This window comes from Lepisma saccharinum, chromosome 30 (assembly GCF_977018435.1).
Source record: "Lepisma saccharinum chromosome 30, izLepSacc3.1, whole genome shotgun sequence".
NCBI classification, from domain to species: domain Eukaryota; kingdom Metazoa; phylum Arthropoda; class Insecta; order Zygentoma; family Lepismatidae; genus Lepisma; species Lepisma saccharinum.
Window position 1 is genome coordinate 26,896,687 of NC_139258.1, and position 21,473 is coordinate 26,918,159.

The 21,473-nt window shown below is 39.6% G+C and overlaps 1 protein-coding gene across 1 annotated transcript in view; it reads right to left on the reverse strand.

The window, feature by feature from the left end:
- The window catches only part of LOC145981916 (peripheral plasma membrane protein CASK-like), a 902,867-nt gene that overhangs the window by 504,881 nt on the left and 376,513 nt on the right, over window positions 1-21,473 (reverse strand). Inside the window, exon 3 of the mRNA XM_083115412.1 lies at window positions 2,150-2,255. Within this exon, the coding sequence (XP_082971538.1) occupies window positions 2,150-2,255 (106 nt within the window). The remainder of the gene's footprint in view (window positions 1-2,149; window positions 2,256-21,473) is intronic.

Here is a 21,473-nt window from a genome sequence, read left to right on the forward strand (position 1 = left end):
GCCATTTTTAGCTTACCCGAGGGGGGTTCTCGGGTCCACCACCTCTATTTTTATTTTTTTCAACTGTGAAAATTTTTATTAAATTTTTGTAAAAAAATTACATTGTTTCCTGGGGTGTTCCCAATATTTCTGTACTATATTTGTTCATTAAAACATAAATGTAATGTACATAGGAGGCAAAATTAATTTGGTGGTCCTAGCAGGTACCCCCTTTGGATGCGTGATATTCGAGACACTTATGCCAGTGACAGTGTACAATTGTTTGGTAATAATTATAATAATTACAGAAATTATCAATATATAACTGCACCCATTTTAACAAAAAGGCATTGATGAAAAATTAATATGGTTTTTGTGAGTTTTGGTGAATGGTAAAATGGGTGCAAATGAAGGTAATTTGTACAATTAATGTAATTAATAAAGAACTGTACTTATGTACTCAACAACGGAAGCAGTGATTCAATAACAGAATTGTCTCGGAATTTAGAGCTAGGTTCTTGACAACAGAAAAGGACACCAAGGGTGCTTTCCACCCCCCAGCCATCAATTTCAACTCCCCCCCCCCCACACCCATCTAACACCCAAACAGATAAAGAGAAACATGGTGATTAAGTGAAGTATTGCCTTTAATGTGCATTTTATTTGTGATGTTTAGGAGTGACTGCACCCAAAAAGTATACCCCAATAACATAGACGTCTGGAAGGGGGGCAATGTTGGTCACGCCCCCATGGAAAATGAAATAGCCTTTTTCACACACATAATTTAATTTCAGTCACCGTAATTTATGTTAATTATTACAAGGGCGTTGCAGGAACAAGATAACTTCAAACTGAAGACGCGTTTTTTAGGGGCAACTCTATTATGGCGAAAATATGCCTTGTTGTTTGTCAACCTGAAAAAAAAATAACTTGCTTGCTTCTCCCTGGAACAAATCCTGCAGAATCTTGCCGAAAAACACTTAACTTAGCTGTGTAGCATGGTGGTTAGACATGCGACCTATTATTATATGTACGAGGGGCAGTCAGAAAGTAAGGTTCTCTAATTAATAACTTTCCATCATTAATATTGAGCTTCTGTTTGGCTGAGATGAAGACATTGACTGGTAGATGGCATTAGTTTCCAGTGTCCATTTCCGTGGAACTGACGCTGGAAAGTGGTACCATCAATATCTGGAATGAATTATTAATTAGTAAACCTCTCTTTCTGGCTTCCTCTCGTACTTTTACTGCAGTGCCCTTTTCGTGTTATTTTGAGGATGGCGGAATAGAAACACTGTTTCCGACGTTGCACCATGTTCAGCGAACATGGCACATTATATCTTTTCCCCCATAATGGAAATGGTGTTATTAATATTGGAATATATTGTGTATTGATATGGTATTGACAGACATGGGATTTTTCACATTAACCATTTTCTCCAAGGTAAATAACCAAAAATTACTTGGCTGTAGGTAAAATGTACGATTGTAGGAAAGTGTCAGGTAATTGCGGATATTTTCTGAATTTGCAACGTTGAATCTATCGTTCTTATTGCTAATTTTCCCCTTTAAAACTTTTTTCTCTCTTACGAGCAAAGCATACTATGGGAGATTCCACACGGAAGTGACAAGTGACACTACACCACAAACTGCACACACCTGACTAAACACTTTTCCTTGAAGCCTGGAAAAAAAAATATTCAGTGCGCATGCGCAACAATCAAAAGCAGCACACTTTGTGATGTATAAAAAACAGCCTAGCCGTGATGAAGTGGTTAGTACAGCACCAGGGATTCCAAGTTCGAATCACGGTCTGGCCACGGGTGTTCTTTGCGAGTGTTCTTTCATCAATTGCATCATCATTCATCCTCATTGTCGCTATTAACCAAAAGTTGCAGAAAAGCAACGGTAAGTATAAAAAATCAAACCAAGCCGCGTTGACACTCAGGTGGACATGTGCAACGTGTCGCACCACTCTAGTGTGAAAAATTACCTTTGTCTCTTCGAGTTACACGTCACTTCTAAGTCGTGTCTCATTTTTCACATTTGTGTGAAATCTCGAAGTGCATGAAGCTATTCACAATAGACAAGTATGTTTCTAAACATCCTACTTGTATTTTCGAAAGGGAGGTGGTAATATCAGAAACACGATATGAAGACCAATACTCACTATTCGAAAACCATGTAGAGGATCCCCTCCGAGCTGTATGTCTCCAGGAGTTCGACGATGTGCGGATGTTTCAGCATGTGGCAGATCGTTGCTTCGCGTTTTAAATCTGAAAGGAAACAAGAACATATGAGACAATATTTTCTCTCCCTCGTGCTTGTAAAAGAGTGTGAAAAGGTTACGAAGGAACTCGAGAAAATATACAGTATATCGATAACAGTAGTCTATTTGGATGTAACGAGTTACTTGCAACTCAGTCACTTTTCTGAAAAGAGTAACTGCAACTCTATCACTTTTTGAAAAGAGTAACTGCAACTCAGTCACTTTTTGAAAAGAGTAACTGCAACTCAGTAACTTTTCTGAAAAGAGTAACTGCAACTCAGTAACTTTTCTGAAAAGAGTAACTGCAACTCAGTCACTTTTTTTAAAGAGTAACTGCAACTCAGTCACTTTTTTTAAAGAGTAACTGCAACTCAGTCAATTTTTTAGAGTAACTGCAACTCAGTCACTTTTCTGAAAAGAGTAACTGCAACTCAGTCACTTTTCTGAAAAGAGTAACTGCAACTCAGTCACTTTGTTAAAGAGTAACTGCAACTCAGTCAATTTTTTAAAGAGTAACTGCAACTCAGTCACTTTTTTAAAGAGTAACTGCAACTCAGTCACTTTTTTAAAGAGTAACTGCAACTCAGTCACTTTTTTAAAGAGTAACTGCAACTCAGTCAATTTTTTAAAGAGTAACTGCAACTCAGTCAATTTTTTAAAGAGTAACTGCAACTCAGTCACTATTTTAAAGAGTAACTGCAACTCAGTCACTTTTTTAAAGAGTAACTGCAACTCAGTCACTTTTTTAAAGAGTAACTGCAACTCAGTCACTTTTTTAAAGAGTAACTGCAACTCAGTCACTTTTTTAAAGAGTAACTGCAACTCAGTCACTTTTTTAAAGAGTAACTGCAACTCAGTCACTTTTTTAAAGAGTAACTGCAACTCAGTCACTTTTTTAAAGAGTAACTGCAACTCAGTCACTATTTTAAAGAGTAACTGCAACTCAGTCACTTTTTTAAAGAGTAACTGCAACTCAGTCACTTTTTTAAAGAGTAACTGCAACTCAGTCACTTTTTTAAAGAGTAACTGCAACTCAGTCACTTTTTTAAAGAGTAACTGCAACTCAGTCACTTTTTTAAAGAGTAACTGCAACTCCGTCACTTTTTGAAAAGAGTAACTGCAACTCAATCACTTTTTGAAAAGAGTAACTGCAACTCAGTCACTTTTTGAAAAGAGTAACTGCAACTCAGTCACTTTTTGAAAAGAGTAACTGCAACTCAGTCACTTTTTGAAAAGTATAACTGGAACTATTTTTTTTCAAAAGAGTAACTGCATCTCAGATATTTCTTAATTGAATAACTCTAACTCAATTGCTTTCTTCAAGGTGAATTGTTGTTTTAAGTCCACTTTATGCACAGAAAGACTAATCGGGACTGAACCTACAGTTTAAAGTGGAATCCGAACCTATGTGCATTGTGCCTCCAACGGGTATCGAACCCGGAACCCCTTGATTACAAGGCGACGATGGTACCACTGCGCCATCGGGGACAAGTACTGTTACAATTAATTTTCTTTTACGCTCTCGCACGGTAATGAAATTTTCCTCAGCGTGATTTTTGCTGTACCTTAGAGCCAGCCAAATGCTCGCCTGAAATGTTCTACTTCACCAATCCCTAAAATGAACTGCATACGAGCTCCAAGCGTGTTTATTTTTTTGAGACCATACGACGTAAAGTGTATAATCTACGTTAAACATCCCGGACATGCCACAGTTCTTTGGTTCCTTCATTTTCAAATATATGGGTTTACTTTGAATTTTATTGCCTCTATGCTTTATTGTACGCCTCCTCATAATTGAGGAACTGGACATTTAAAATGCCAGGATTCAAATGGAATACACTTAAGATGTTATGACATCAGCTCTAGTGATCGTTCTGGCTGTTAAACTCTCACTGTTCGCCACTGAAGACTCATTTCATATCGCAACAGCCGGAAAAACATCACACTCCTATATTTCAAAGATACCGTATATAGATTAATTATAAATTAATGAAAATTAATGCTAATTTTGTGATCGTCGTGATCTGTGAAGTAAAGAACAACTCATTTAGAATCCATGCATAAAACATACTAAAGCTGACGGCACCAAAGTAGTCCAGTCAAGGTCACGCCACCTACCTACAGTGTTGCCAATAAACAACAATTTCAACTTTCAATAATAAATCCGAAAAAAATGGCACAAAATAGTACTTAATGTAAAGAACATTACGAGGTAATTTTTAAATTCAAATACTTTCTTGGTAATTTAGAAAAAATAAAAAACATGTTTCCATTATTTTTTACTTCAAACCGTAAAAAAATGATAGAAGCAGTGACAAAAAAGGGTTGAAGAAATAGTGAAACATTCTTAAGGTTCATAAATGACTACAGTAGATATTTTATACTCAAAATGTATAAGTATTTGCAGTAAGAAAGTAAAGTGTTCCGAGAATCGCAAAAAAATTCCGGTTATGTAGTGTAAAATATTATCGCTGGCTAACTTGCTTTCAATTTGATCATGTAATCAGCGAGAAAGTTTGCAATAAAATATTGAAACTAATTTTGAAAACACGTACAACGTCTTGTTTGTCGACGAAGTGTTGACAGAGCAGCTTAGAACAATTGTGGAGGGTAAGGGGAAACTCCGAAAGCGTGTGACCTTGACCGGATTATTTTGGTGGCGTCGGCTTATTTTGGTGGCGTCGGCTATGTTATATGCATCTTAGCTACAGAAATGGAAGTCTAAAAGCTAGACTGTTTACTTTTTACGGGAACAGTAACTGCAACTGGGTTACTTTGGCAAATGAGTAACTGTTCCTGGGGAGACGTAACTCTAACTCTGTTACTTTTAAAAAGTAACTTTTCAAACAATGATCGAGATACGAGGCATATTCGTAAAGTAAGTACCGTTTGCAAATATTGCCGCTACAGCGCTGCAGTCGCGACCGTGTGAGTTCTCACTGACGTCCTTCATCCGTTAGTTAGCCACAGGCACGCGTGGGAGCAGGTCATGCTTTTTCTTCGTAGTTTTCTGAAGGTTAGAAATGTTCAAGAAAATCAATCGGCCCGCCGACTGTGAAGTCCGGTCTGTAATTTGTTTTCTCAATGCAAGAATGGTTGAATTCCTGCCTAGAGGACAGACCACCAACAAAGATGCCTGCTGTGACACATTAATCCGGCTGCGTCGTGCAAATATAAACAAAAGATGCGGAATGCTTAGCGAAGGCATTGTGTTGCTTCACGACAATGCTCGTCCGCATACGGCCCAACAAACTCAAAATGTTATCACGTCATTCGGTTGGGAACAATTTGTTCATCCGCCAACAGCCCTGACTTGGCACCAAGTGACTACCATCTCTTTCTTCATCTGAAGAAGTTTCTTGCTGGTCAGCGTTTCGACGAGGATGATGACGTCGAAGCAGCAGTGCATGGATGGCTTTCGTCACAGGCGGGAACATTCTATTATAATGGGATACAAAAACTAGTGCCATGCTATGACAAATGCTTGAACAATGGTGGAAACTACGTAGAAAAGTAGTTTAAGGTCTGTAGAAATCAATGCAAATAAAAAAAGATACAAAACCATTTTACTTTATTTTTTACACCCTCTCGGTACTTACTTTCCGAATACGCCTCGTACATTAAGATATCACACTGATGGTGCATCTTTTCCAGCCGCTTCGGTGGCAAAGTGAGCCGAGCAGTCCACTCACGACTTGGCTGGGTTCGAGTCCCGCCCCAGCCATGAGTGTTCCTTTACTAGTTTCCCTCCATCAGTTTCATCTTACAATCTTTCATTGTCACGATTATAAAAAGTAGCAGAAAAGATAGACACAATAAGATAAATACCAATGCAGATATGTTTAAACACACACATCAGTATTATGGTGGTTGACTATTACAATGTTATATTATGGGATTAAAGGTTGAATTAGTTGTTTAGTTAAAATTTTGGCGTCGCTGAAACGGAGTGAACCTGAAAAAAATAATTACATAAATATGTATAATTCTGTAGGTTTCTTCTGGTGCACTTCCCGCCACTAGGTGGCCTGCTGCAAGGCCTTGGTAGTCATCACGTGCTTTGTTCTCTGCCAATTGGAGCTCGCCGTTCCCTTTGCGATGTGAATGGACCATATTAGTGGTGACGTCAACAGCAGACAACTGAGCACGGCTTGAGTCCAAAGAAGGGCATCCTAGTGTTTTCTTCGTCGCGATTAGCCAAAAGGGGTATAAAAGCAACGCTAAATAAGAAAACTTAATCAACTAACCACTCTTTAAGGGGAAGACTGATAATTATGTACCAGTTGTACATCTATTTCAATATCATCGGAATTGCTACTAATGCTAACAAAACCTTCACTATACAAGAGAGTATGAATTTCTCTCCATGTTGCATGTGGAAGCAGTTTTTTAAGGTAATTATTAAGTTAGACGCGATGTTTGAAAAATATGGTCAATAAGTATTTACAGAATCCTATGTATTCCTTATGGGAAATCAACTTCAACTTACGGCTAATCAAATGGGAGTTTCGACTTTTCCTACCACTAAGACATAGTTCAACGTCTCCTTTTTCAGTCCATGTACTATTATACGACATCGGATGTTTGATGTTCCCGAGAAAACGAAAACAAATAATGCTCCCATAAGCGTAATGCATTTCTCCTTGCCTCCTACGGCCATCCTGACAGTGATGCCAAAACTGATGTGCATAAAAGTGCTAAATATCACCTTAAATATAGCTAAAGTTGACTTTCAAGGAGCTAGATTAACGAAGGCTGCATAAAGTGCCTGCTAGGGTGATTTTAGGTGCCAGAGGGGTGGGGGCACTGCTAATACCTTTATCTCTAAAAGTGGCGACAATTTATTCTTAAGTGTTCACCGTCTATATCTGGCGGCGTCACCCATCTCAGTAATCCACCAATGGTTGCATGAAATTGGAAATAAAGGAATCCCTGATAACAATATTATGTCATCTTCACGTCAGCCACGGCTCTATAAAAAAAGCAGCTGAGGTGGTAAGTGGGGGTGTGGCGACGCAGCCAATATAATAATATCACATAAGGTGGAAAATATATACTCATGGTAAAACTTGGTCTTTGTGGGCCGGAGCCAGTGATAGCACCATAGTGGAGCAGGGGGCGGGTGCTACAGTTCACAGCCAAACGAGTGCACGAAAGAGCCAGATCTTGCTCCAAACGAGCGAAGCTGGCAACAGTGCTTGGCAGCTGCCGCAAAGAGGATGGCATAGGGGAAATTGTCCCTATACCCCTTAATGTATATATTTTCAGTTCAATACAGTTTCTGTAGTGATTAAAGCATTTTCTTTCACAATAATAATATATCAATATGCGAGCGTGACTTCTGGCTCACCCTGTACGAAGCAACTTATCGAGCGTGTGGACTTTAAATGGTAAATACGGCAGCGGGCACGGTTCTGGGCATACTTCTGAAGTCGACTAAAAAATATTCCATCATCCATCCTATTTGATGAAGGTGGTGCTAAGAATAAAGAGGAAAGAACGCAAAAAACATAAAAAAAATAAACAAAGGAAGTCCCATTGTGAAACACATTTTCATTCCGACAAGAAACGTGTTTTAAGTTTTTTCAGAGACTGTTAAGGAAGAGGGGGGGGGGAGGCGGATACTTCCTCACAAAAGCCACAATTGTCAAACCACCATTTGCTTGTGCGCGAAGGTCCCTCCTTCGCCGAAAGGTTCCCTGACGTACCCTGCCACCTTGCGGTGACATCAGGAAGCTCTTGGTGGAGATTTATGAGGCGAGAAGTGACTGGCGGTCCCTTTCGCGTGGTGACGGTAGGAGTGGTGAAAACCGCCAAGACTTCTCGGGAGCTGTGGGAGGGGGGGAGGGGGGAGGGAGGGATAATGTGCTTTTCTTTAAAGGGCGTGGAGGGGAGAACAAACAAGGAAGATCTACAAAATTGGATGAATCGTGGCGAAGACAAAATGTAGGTATGGGAAGGATGGCCGATAAAGCAAACAAAGTGTACAAAAGGCAAAATGATGGATATTGATATTTTTATCTTCTTTTGCCTTGTTTGACTATCACCTTTGTCTAATTGCGCCGGTGGGTGCGAATGACAATGACACGAAATTGATGAATACTAACGGAGAGTTCACACCGAGGCGACAGACACGTGTGAGGATTTCACCAATTGACGCCGGCTTGTGCGGCCTGACATGCTGCTACAGTATGAAACGTTGCTCTTGATTGCTTTGTTCCCAAGCGACACGTGTCGCGTCGGTCTGAAATCTCCGTAAGAGACCTTTCAGACCGAAACGACCGCGGGAGTTCACACCGAAGTGACGAGAGACAATAAACACGGGTCCATTTCAGTCTATAAGCAAGCATTCACTGCGCAAACAATAGACCGAGGCGACATGATTCACAGTATCGAGACAACGGTTCAGTCCGAGCGAACTTGTCGTGTCGCTTCGGTTCGAAAGGTTTCATTGATTACTGAAGGTTTGCTTGTGCTGCTTCGATCTGAGGGAGCATAAGCGACAGGGAGGTTTCACAGCAAATTGGCAAGCGATGAGGGCCCCACCCAGTCTGGAGAAATGCATCCACTGCGTGTGCGTTATCGACCGAAACTATATTAGGAAAACGTTTCAGTCCGAAAGACGTGCAGCTTGTCGCCTCGAAAGGTGGCATTTATTTCATCTTTATATAAAAAGGTAAAGTGCTCCCCTGTGCTTAGCACCACGTCATGAAGGCGTATGGGGGGTGTGGGGGTAACGCCCCACACTTTCTTGATCCGGTCATGAATGGGGGTGATGTGATCACCATCACGCCCCTGACCGCCTTTACCCCCCAGGGTTTCCCCCAGGTACCCAATTGATTCGACGCTGGGTGGGCGCCGGATATTATATATATATATATATATATATATATATATGAAAGGTTGATTTCAAACTTAGGTGTGTTGCATGTCACTTCGGTCTGAAAGCTCCCTAAGAAGTAAAGCTCGAACCCGAAACCTTTGGTGGTAAAATCCTGAGCCGACCTCTCTACTTACTACTTCCCCCGGAAGCGGTACGCCTGGATAGTACGAAGATAGATGTGTTTTATCTGGATAATATTAGGACAATTCTATCAAGACGGCAATTGCGTGTATTAGCCTCAGGTTTCCTGATTTCTATTTAGAAGAACGAACGAGGAGAGGATTATACTTCTTATCCTGACAAAGCATTAAACAGGGTAGCGATTGCAGAAATTATCCCTAATACCCTGAAGAAACTATAATCGTAAGTGCCCTGAGAAAAAGGGCGAAAAGCTACAGAGGGAGCAAGGGGCGACATTTTCGGAAGATACCTCTCTTCTAAGTAGTACACCCTGGACTTCATTTTGCAGACTAACGAGGCTCTGGTGTCAGCGTATAATCATCTGTGTGGATTGTGCTGTTTGTGTCCTTTTTGTGTGCATTGGGATTCAGTTTCATCTTATCCCCATCATTCTCATCTTCGCGATTAGTAAAAACTGGTAGAAAAGCGAAGTGGGATGAATCAAATCAATCATTAAAAGATATAGAGAAGTAAAGACCTTGAAATACGACAGAGAACTGTAGAAGCGTAATAACAGTATAAAGGTAAGTCCCATGATGGAACAAGGAAGAAAGGAGGAGAGGAGATAAAGAGAAAAGTTAGGAAAGGAAAAAAGAAGGATGGACAGGAAAATTAAGGGAGGGAAGGAATGGAGGAAACAGGAAAGAAAAGAAAAAGGGATGGAGTGGAGGAAGGAAGCAAAGAATTGCAGAGAACAAAGAAGTAAGGAAAGAGGAAATAAGGAACTTAAGAAAAAGGGATTAAGGGAGGGAAAAGATAGGAAAAAGCGAAGAGATGGAAGAAAGAGAGAAGGAAGGGAGAAAATGAAATGCAGAAAAGAAAGAAGGAAGAAAGGGAGCAAGTAGAGAAATAAAGACGCAAAAGAGGAAAGGAAGAATAGAACAAAGAAGCAACGGAGGGAGGAAATAAGGAACGTAAGAAAGGAGGAGGGAATAAAGGGAGGGAAAAGAAAGTAAAAAGCGAAGAGATGGAAGAAAGAGAGAAGGAAGGGAGAAAAATGCAGAAAAGAAAGATGGAAGAAAGGGAGCGAGGAGAGAAATAAAGACGCAAAAGAGGAAAGGAAGAATAGAACAAAGAAGCAACGGAGAGATGAAAGCAAAGAAAGAGAAAGAAGAGATGAGGGGAAGATAAGAGGAAGGACAAAGAAAACGAGGTGAAATAATTGGGAGAAGTAACTAGGAAAATCAGAAGGAAGGAGCTTTAGCAAATGTGCCTCAGGGCTTAACTTTAAAATACAGCAATAAAATATGCTTGTAATTCCTTTGGTTCTAGAATCTCGAACAGCATACATGTGAATTCGAAAGTGACAAAACCAATAGGAAATTCTTAAGACAGAACAGGCTGTGAATGCTAGTGAGGAAGTGATTCGTTCAGTAATATTTTTTAATGGTTAATTCCCAAATATTAAGTTTATTCGAGCAAATGAGAGCCATATGTACAGTCAACGGCAAAGATAATGGTAGGCAAATTGTCCACCGCTATTTTCATTACTTTTTTATTCTACATCCTGTGTTGTTTTAAGGAATTAAACTATGTTGGTTGGAAGCAGGCATTGTTATTTGCTTACTGAAGTCATTATTTCAATTCATTGTCAACACATTGTGTAATACAGACCGAATGAAAATGGTGGTGGACAATTAGCCTACTGATTCTTTTGCCGTTGGGTGTACAAAGGAACAAGATACTAGACTGAGTAAGTATTCTCAGCATAGATGGTAGAATTGTGTCGTGTGTAAGTACAGCAAAATTCGTATGTGAAGGTGGCGTGATCACTACCAATACCCAACCGCTTCACTCCAGGGCTTTCCTTTCCTGCTTTGAACGAGGAAGGTTCTGGGTTCGATTCACACGCATGACAGCACACCTTTGTTCAGTTCAGTATAAATCACAGAGCTATACGTCCATTTCATTTGCAAGCTTTGAATCAATAAACGAGCTCTGCATTCAAATTCCCTCAGTGAAGCACGCGCTAGCCGGCAAAAGAGATTTAAATTCCTAACGAATTTCAAACCTTTTGCAGCGAAAATCTGAAATGTTCCCTTAAACATTTTTTCCGCTCTGTGGATCCCCCTGCAATTAATTATAATTCAGAGTGACGCAGCGTTAATTATACACTGAGAATGGAAGGGATAATAAATCCTGATAAATTATAATCAGGTAGCGTCTAATTGCATAAAAATCGTCCTGTAGGAAAAATTGCGAAGTGGAGACTCGGTTCAAAGCGGGTTTGAAATATTACTCTGAGCGAGTGTTTATTAATGAACCGCTCATTTGAACCGGTCTCGTGTATGAACTGGTACATGAACCGTTTGTGAAAATGAGTCCAAGTTCTCATGGTTACTGGAGTGTGTGCTCGGGCTAGGAACACCAACAGAGCAGTGATGCCAAAAGCAGGGAAATTTGAGGTTGAAAAGGGAAAAGGGAAATGTAATGAAAAATAGCTAAAAAACAGGGAAATTTTAACTCTCATTTTCGTTCTTTTAAAAAGTTCGAAAATATTTTATTTCAGCGTGTACTTTTTCCAAATGAATAGTTAGCAACAGTGACATTTTTCAGTAAGCTTTCTTTCTCCCCGTTATAGATGATGACCTTGACCGGTCAGTCTTATAATCATATTCTTCCATTCTTAAATAATAATCAGGTTCTTACCATGGCAAACAGAAGGAAGTTGCACTATCTCTGTTTTATACGCCGCATACTGAGAGAAGGTAAACCGCAGTACATGTTTGAGAAGATGCATTCCCGTAGGGATATCCATCAGTACCCGTAAGCGGAACAACTTCGATTTACCCCATCACTCTACCACGGCCTACAAATCCTCTTTCTCCTTTTCGGCTCCCAAAGCATGGAATGCATTGCCTGCAAATATCGCTAGTGTAAACAACCCATTATATTTTAAAGGTAAAATAAAAGATCTGCTGTTAATGGAACAATGGCAGAGTCGGGGCACATACTGAAGGTATCAAGTCACTCACTATAAGGAATTGTAGTATTGTATTATTATTACTATTGTCTTTTTTATTTCTAGTTACACTTTTTTTTTTGCAACTAATTCCTATGTAATTTTTTCTTTCTTCATTTTTTTATTATTATTATTATTATTATTATTTTACGTTTAGCTTACTGCTCCACAAGTTTATAATCATCTCATATGTATTCTCATATTGACAAGGGTTAGGTGGCAGAGCAGCCCTTGGCTGAACCTCGCCCGCTGAATAAAGAAAATTTATTATTATTATTATTATTAATTGTCGCGTTTCCTAGAAAGGCCTCAAGGCACAAGACGCGCTACACCTGGGAAGAATTTGGGACGCGATTTTCAACTTCTTTCCTTGTTCCATCCATCATTTCAGAACGTGTCTTAGTGGCTGTGTGTGTGACACTGTGTGTCCTGTGTCGTTGCAAGGAGAATGGAAGAGGTGACCTGCAACTCCCAAAAAGGTTAGAAAACGTCGTGGAGATTTATCTGCGGATGAAAAGATATCTGGGAAGCATGTGAATAAATTTCGTATTGAGTGGCAGGAAGACCAGCAGTTCAAAGGCTGGCTACAACCAGTTAAAGCATAGGTTAAAGGTAACGAGTGTACGTGTAGGTGCATAGTATGCGATGATGTTTTAAATTGCGGAAAAAGTGATCTGGAAAAGCATGCGAAAGGACAAAATTCGGTGCGCCCCTGTTATCTTCTCTTGTTCGAGAATATCTGCCCATTACTTCACAATTTTACGATTTTCATAAATATTTAATAATAATAATAATAATAATAATAATAATATAGTTTGTTCCTCAGGCAAAACAGACGTCAAAAGAAAAATATTAATATAAGGTCCCTAGCTAAGCTTTGACAATGGGTGGGTTTCAAAGTCCGACAATCATTCCGCCGCAGACGAATTTTTTTTTGATTTAAAGATTTTTTCAATGCATTAGTGTTTTATTTTAAAATTCAAATGTTTATTTTAGGATAATTATATTATGAAACTATGATCAGTTTCTAGTATTTTATTCAATGGGGGGTTTGAACCCACTAAACCCCCTTATATACGGTCCTGATTAACAGTTATAGTAATACAAAGATACAGCTTCAGATGTGTTTTGAGAATCGAGGGAAATTTAGGTCGAAAAAGGGAAATTTTACACTTTAAACGGAAAATTTTACACTGGTAAAAGGGAAATCCTGCGTTCGGAGATTGGCAACACTGCAACAGAGCGGTGGAATTACAATACTAGAGGGCCTTGGGGTAACCCCCGCTTACAAAAACGTTAGAAAGACCTAGTATAGCAATATAGACTGCATTGAAATTAACTAAACCCAGTTAGAAATGGGGACATAGAAGATACAAATCAATTGAACCTTTTACTCTGAGAAAGCCCTAGTACCTAGAATGCCTTTGCAAGACAATGAAGCAATAAGGCTACCATTAGCCTTTCATCCTCATCAATAGGTACAGTGTGTCCACAAAGTCCTGTCTCTTTAACTTTGAATAGCTGTAAGTTGGTAACGAAATGTCGGAGATGAAAACGACTTTAACACAAGAGAGAATGATCCTTTGGCATGTTTTTGCGGTTGAAAGAAATATACCACGAACCTGAAGACACGCAGGAGGGGGAGGGGTATCGTGCAGGGTGGAGAAATAAAATGAACAAAATCATATTTTTGCCCCAAAAACTTCTCTCAATTCCTGGTTTACGACAACTTCTCTGAACTTTTAGTCTCTACGTACACAGAAATGTCGAAAGAGGCCATTTTTTTTGGTTGCAATATCTTGGGTGACGGAGAAATTACGGCAGCAGGAAAACCTACTTTTTGAATATTTTTACGGCAGTTTGCAACGCTGCGAGCATGAAATTGCATGGCACGATGCATACTAGGTATCAACACAACATGGGAAAAAAAAGTACTGGTATCGAGTGATCGTAAATTGTAGCATCTGGTATGGACGGTTAATTTTACTGTTTGTTGGTTAGCAACACTGACTTCTCTGGTGAGCAATCCAGGCAGCGCTGCCGTGCTGTGTAACTGGATCGAGCCTGTCAGCGCTGGTCTGTTGGCTCGTTGGCTTTTGTTGTTATGTGAGTGATTTACAGTAGCTGCTGTGGGTGCTGTTATTAATTTGATTTAAAAGTTATCATTCCTTTATCTTTTGAAATGAGTTACACCTTGCAAGAACGTGTTTTTATCCTGAAATGATTCTTGAGAACAAACAGTCATGAACAGGTGCAGGAACAGTTTTCATTGAGGTATCCTGGCAAAAGTGTACCACATTGGAAAACAATATTACAGATTAAAAACAAATTTGATGAAACTGGTAGAGTGTGTGACAAGACACGAAGTGGAAGACCTAGTGCCTTTACAGCTGATTTTTTGGAAGATTTGGAACGTAGGTATGCTCGTTTGCCTAAGAAATCACTCCGGCGTTTATCGAAAGAATCGCAGATCCCCAAATCTACCATACACTGCTTAAGTTAAAGTTTCGTGCTTACCGTGTTCGTGTCGTACATGAACTTAAATTTCCGGAAATTGACAAAGGAATAAGATTTACTGGATGGTTTCTTCAGACATTCAGGTCTCAAAGGGAACTTGACAAAGTTTATTTTTCCGATGAAGCATGGTTTCACCTATCGGGTTATGTTAACAGTCAGAACGAGGATATGGGCTACCGAAAACCCTCATGTTTTACATGAGGAGCCACTTCATTCCATGAAAATAGGTGTCTGGTGTGCGATATCACGGCGGCGCATTGTTGAACCATTTTTCTTTAACGATACTGTGAAGTGCTGTGTATATGAACATTGTGCAGGAATTTGTGTCGATGTTAGAGGAGGATATGAGAGACGCATGGTTTCAACAAGATGGGGTCTCAAGTCATTCATTACGCGAAAGAATGCCCTTCTTGAGAGGATTTTTTCGTGACAAATTGATTGGAAAGGGGTTGTGGCCCCCTTGTTCCCCCAACATCTCCCCACTAGATTACTTCTTGTGGGGTTATTTAAAAGATGTTGTTTATCAAGACAATCCACTAGTGTTGGGCGATATATCGTCCAGACGATATATCGCGATATTGAAAAGATATCGTTTAGGCGATATCAGCTAGACGATATACCGTCACCATATTTTGGCGATATATATCGTGTAGGCGATATATCGTCACGATATATGGCGATATACAGGGTGTACCAAAAGTCCCATTACCCCCCTTTGAATTGTAGACAAACCTGCAAAATGTTATTTTAACAGCATGCGTATGATGAGAGGATGGTATACCATTAAATCAGACCAATGACCACTATTTTCTCCAGAGGATCTGCGTGCCCACCGCCATTTTCATGGCACAGTATTATTTGGCTCCAGTTGCGATGTGAAATCCTCCGTAACATACGATGTCAGATCTGGATTTCGGGGTGGCCATTTAAAGAGAATTCCTCAATGATGTGTTTAGAGACAAACGAATTGGACGAGGATCGCCAAATTTACCAGCACCTTTAAAATGGCCACCCCGAAGTAAAAATCTGACATCTTGTGATAATGCGCTATGGGGACACATCAAACAGAAAGTCGCCCATAATCGTTATCAGACAACTGAGGAACTTCAAGAAGCTGTTCGCAGTGCGTTTGCTTCCTTCACGTCAGCCAAGTTACGGGGGATTTCACATCACATCGCACCTGGAGGCGAATAATACTGTGCCATGAAAATGGCGATGTGCACACAGAGTAAATGGTGGCCATTGGTCTCATTTAATGGTATACCATCCTCTCATCACACACATGCAGTTAAAATAACATTTTGCAGGTTTGTCTACAATTCAAAGAGGGGGTAATGGGACTTTTGGTACATCCTGTATATCGTGTAGGATATATATCGTCACGATATTTGGCGACATATATAGTGAAGACGATATATCACCGATATCACGATACGGAAAAAATCGTATCGTATCGTCTGTGACGATATTTTCTTGACGATATATCGCGATATCAAATTTCCGATATCGTCCATCCTTACAATCCACAAACATTCGAACATCTACAGGTAAACATTGTGCATGCTGTGAAAAAAGTCTTCCGCAACTTACGGCGTCGTCTGCAACACCTTCTCTCTGGTCTGCAATGTGCCATGGAACCCAGAGGGTGGGCAGTTCCAGCATTTGCTTTAGACGAGTGTGTTCGGACCAGTGTTGCCACCCAATTAACGAATTTACCGTTTGTTACAAATTTCCCAAAATTTTCAAAATAAATATGTATTCATCATGTTGTGTAGATACCCAGTATGCATCGTACCGTGCAATTTCATGCTCGCAGCGTTGCAAACTGCCGTGAAAATGTGCAAAAAGTAGGTTTTCCTGCTGCAGTCATAAAATTTCATTTCTCTGTCACCAAACATATTGCAACCAAAAAAAAATAGCCTCTTTCGACATTTCTGTGTATGTAGAGACTAAACGTTCAGAGAAAGATGTCGTAAACCAGGAATTGAGAGAAGTTTTGAGGCAAAAATATGATTTTGTTCATTTTTTTTCTCCACCCTGCACGATACCCCTCCCCATCCTGAGTGTCTTCAGGTACGTGGTGTATTTCTTTGAACCGCAAAAACATGCCAAAGGACCATTCTTTCTTGTGTTAAAGTCGTATTCATCTCCGACATTTCGTTACCAAATTACAGCTATTCAAAGTTAAAGGGACTGGACTTTGTGGAGAAACTACAACTCGAGTAACCTGCTTAATATCAATCCATGCCTTTCAACTTTCCTTATTAATCCATAGAGATGTTAATCAGTTTGAAGAGCGTAATTTACTGCAAATTATTATTATTAAAAAGTCAATGTTATAATGGTTTTTTTTTTTTTTTAGATATTTAGGGATCTAATTACTATGTTCAAAAACTTATAAAATAATTCTAAATTTTCTGGTTTTATGTAGCTAATATAAATTAACAGTCTTGTGCTGCCATCTATGATTGGAAAATAAGCTTGATATCTTTTAAAGCTTAATTCAAATGTAATTAAGTGTGCCTAAAGTTTGCATGTGTTAGAAATAATAGCATGAATTGTATGCTGTTCTTATGGTAAACGTGCATATAGCGTATGCATCTTTTCAGTGACCCGACAGGATTTTAGCCGGTTTCGGTTGTGGAAATCAAATATCTTTGAACAAATATTAGATCTACAGATGGTCCTAATCAAGGGCGCCGAAGTGCACTTGCACCTCTGAGATATCAGGGAAAACTTCACATAATCGAATGGTGAAATTGTGACGATGAGGGGGTGCCATGAATGACAGCAGAGTGTGGCCTCTGTGCATCGTGAAGGAAGCAAATCAAATCCAGTTTCTATTTAAATGGTGGACTCAAAATCTGAACTTCAGAACGACACCAAGGTTTTTTTTTTATTTCAATTTCATGATTTGTAAAAAGAATAATAAAATTAAAGGTCGAACATGAGTTTTTATAACCTTGGCAATATATGAAATATTACTCTGACCCCCTTCCCCTCCCTCAGCTCAGTGTTCGAAGTGGAAATATCTAGGTTGGGGAGAAGGGAGGTATCTTGCCCAGTTTGAGGGAAAAGTTTGGGATGCTTGTATGGATCAATATGGAGAATATATAGTGGGTAGGGGGGTGCCTATGAAAATTATCCTAGTGGGGGAATTTTCCTAACTGGGGGATAGGAGCCTCATGCCCCCCCCCCGCGCACTTTGAGCACTGCTACGCCCCTGAGGAAAAATACCGCGGGAGACCCTGGGTCTAATGATTCATATTCCTTTGAACGATTAGAACGTCACACTTTAGTCTAATTTTAGAGAAAAACTGAGTTGATAAATTGACATTTTTAGGGTTGAATCAGGCACTAAGATTGATTCACAACTTTCACCCATATTTGTATTTTACAATAACGATTATGGTGTGTGGTACTGAACAATACGAACAATGCTTCTTTACACAGATTACCATCGTATGGAACCTTAATTTTTTTCGCTCTGATGCTCAATTGTTTGTCAATCCAGCAATGATTTAGGACCACTAGCGCCATCTCTTGATCTAGTGATTATTTACAAGACTTCTGGCTAGGCCCTTGCTAGAAGTGGACATTTTGGCAGACACTGCGGCCTCTGGCGTCATGAAGACTGTTCCGAGAGATCCAGGAATTGCATGCTGGGCTTATTTGTTGGCGCCACTAACGACTGTGCAAATGCTTAAACCCTCCCGTGAGTTTCCACTCAGTGTTTGTTATGATTAAAGGAGATCGCTCACTGTTGCCAACTTGGCTGTTTTGGTACCAGATCTGCACGCGAGCTCTGCTCCTATTCTCCGTTCCTCCAGAATCGACAGTTCAAGGTCAATCGTCAGCTTCTCATCCTGGGCTGCTTCAATCCTTCCTTGCAGTGTTGCCAGTGGCATAGCAATAATTCCAATGGATCCATGTGTTCCTATAGGTCCAAAGGTTATTTACAAAGATCTCCTAGATGGCGTAGAGCTAACGTAATTGCTTTGTTATCAAGGCAACGCTCGTAGAGGCACATTAGCTTCTTTGTGCATAAAATGGATTTAAAATTCAAGTTTATTTATAAATATATTATTAACATTACATGGGATTTACAGTGATTCTTACAAGAGATGCCAAAGACATTCATGTTTGAACTATATCGATTTTTTCTTTAATGCTTTGTTCATCGTACCACTTGGAACACCTCTGCTAAAGATGTGTACAGTGTATACTGTTATTTGAAACTTGTCACGTGTATCCAACAACATTACATTATGGAATTGCCCTAATTGGAATTATATGAACACTGACGAAATTGTTTGCGGCAGAAACCAGCACTAACGACTGACAACGTTTGGTTTATATTCTGGACAAGTGGCGGGCTAAGTTCACGGATCTGGTTGAAGTTGCGCACTCCGAGGTTTCCTCGTTTAAAACTCAACACTGCCGAAAGGGGGGGTTGTGAACAAACCATACGTCCTGTACAGGACGGAAGGCATAACAGGCACTCACTTGCAAAGTGACAAGCGGACGATGTGTACAAACATTGAAGTCAGTGGCGGATCGTAACCATACATTACCAAGACTTTTTTGTTTTACTATCGTGTACTTTCACCTTTTAAGTTTGCGCTATCACTTCTGGTACACCCTGTATATTTCAGACGAGGTCTCTCAAGATCCATACAAAAACAACGAGATGCATTCACCATTCAAGACGAGACCGAGAAAGATAGTTTCCAAGTCTCGTCTCGCCCTGATACAATCCCTAATAATCACCGCTAGGATAGGGAAAGCTTCACAACTCATCTTGAAAGTAACAGTATTTTAGATGTGATGTAGCTCCTTCTTAATAATCACATTTGGCAACACTGAACTCTATGCATTGGAGGAGGAAGTTACACAAAGCCTGCGTAATTAGCGATAGTACTTGATGCTGTAGAACGAGGGAGTTCTGCATTGAAAGGGAAACACTGCAACCTCAGTTGAGATTCTACGCTTGGAGAATTTATAAGGCTGTATTATTCTGAATGCACCGTAGCTCGCTATCTTTATATATTCAATGCACTTAAGATGCGCCTCGAGCGATGTCTCAAAAATGGATCAGTTGCTTTTGTCCATCGTTCTTGCCTCGAATGGCAAGTAGTGTATCGAAATATAATAGTACAAACAATATACAGGGTGTCCGAATTGAAACGCCCTAATTCAACTCTCTGTAACTCCACATGTTGTTACGTCAATGAATATGCATAGTCACAAACATTTTGAACGGTACATATATGTATGTACACACATATATAGCCTCATGTAGGTCTATGTACACATACACATATATTCACACACATCATTGGTGCCAAATTGATTTTATCGTTAATGATGCTTGATTCACTTAAAAGATACACATATGTGCCACACATGCATAGAGAGCCTCCCTGATGGCGTAGTGATAACGACGTCGCTTTGTAACGGGTTCGGAACCCTACTTTCAACTGTAGGTCCAGTCCCGATTAGCCTATCTCTGCGTGAAGTGGACATAAAACTTCAAACACACACATACATACATACATATTTATTTATTTATTCCAGTTCTACATTTTTCGCATATCACTTGTTCCTGTGATCAGATATCACTATAAGGAAGAAGTCAATAGTGCATACCCCCCTTCCCCAAAGTACGTTTTTGTCAAAATTTGAAGTTTAATGGTCTTGCGCAGTTTCCTTGTGTCTATCTATAATCAAATGACCTTAGAACAGAAGTTTAGTGTGTAAAAAAACCTTTCTCCTTGCATATACACATAAAATTCTTTTATCACCAATCCAAATTAAAGTTAGGCTTGATGGAAAAACTTCGTAAAAGCAATTGAACAAAAGGGGGGGGGGGCACGGGAGTTGAGTATTTAAAAGGAAAGTTTCCAGGAATTAGTGAGGAAGAAAAATTAAAGAGGAATTCTCATTGATTCACAAATCTCCGTAATCATGGCGAGAGAACAGAGGTCCTTTTCTTCGAGAAGAAAACTCGCAGAAACTAAAAATATATTTTAAAAAGTTTTCTTTTTTCAAGTTTCGGAGAAATTTCTACGATCCATAGTTTCATCCCACTGCGATGGTAAATCATAGGTTAAATTACAAAGATGGGAGTATTACATATTTCTTGTGTAACGTCTATGGTTGTTCTGTGCTTGCAGCTTTGGAGCGAGACATAACACTTGGGGAACTTGTTGCATTAATACCAGCACTTGTTCTAACCTAATTTCGGTGCGCTGATTTCATATCTGAGGTTAGTTTTTCTCTGTAAGCTCTAGTTTCTTTGCAATCCACCTGGATATTCATTTTTCAAAATTCAATTCAATATTTTAAAGTTGGATGCCATCTTGGATACCATCTTAGCGAAGATATTCTTCATGCATTCACAAACACGTGCAAGTGCATCACAATATGCATTACAGTTTGAAAATACGGCAAGATGAACGCACTTTTTGGAGTATTAAACATGTATTCAATGTAGTAAAATATGAATTTATGGCTTAAAAAACAAACACATGTGTCTACATGAAGACGGAGGACAATATAAGAAATTTGATATGAATGGCATGCAAGGTCCAAATAGGTTCTATTCAGGCAAGAATTTGCGCCTGTAGCCCTTGGTTTGAGGACTTGCTCAGTCGCTGGCAGCAGTAGTCTGCCATCATATT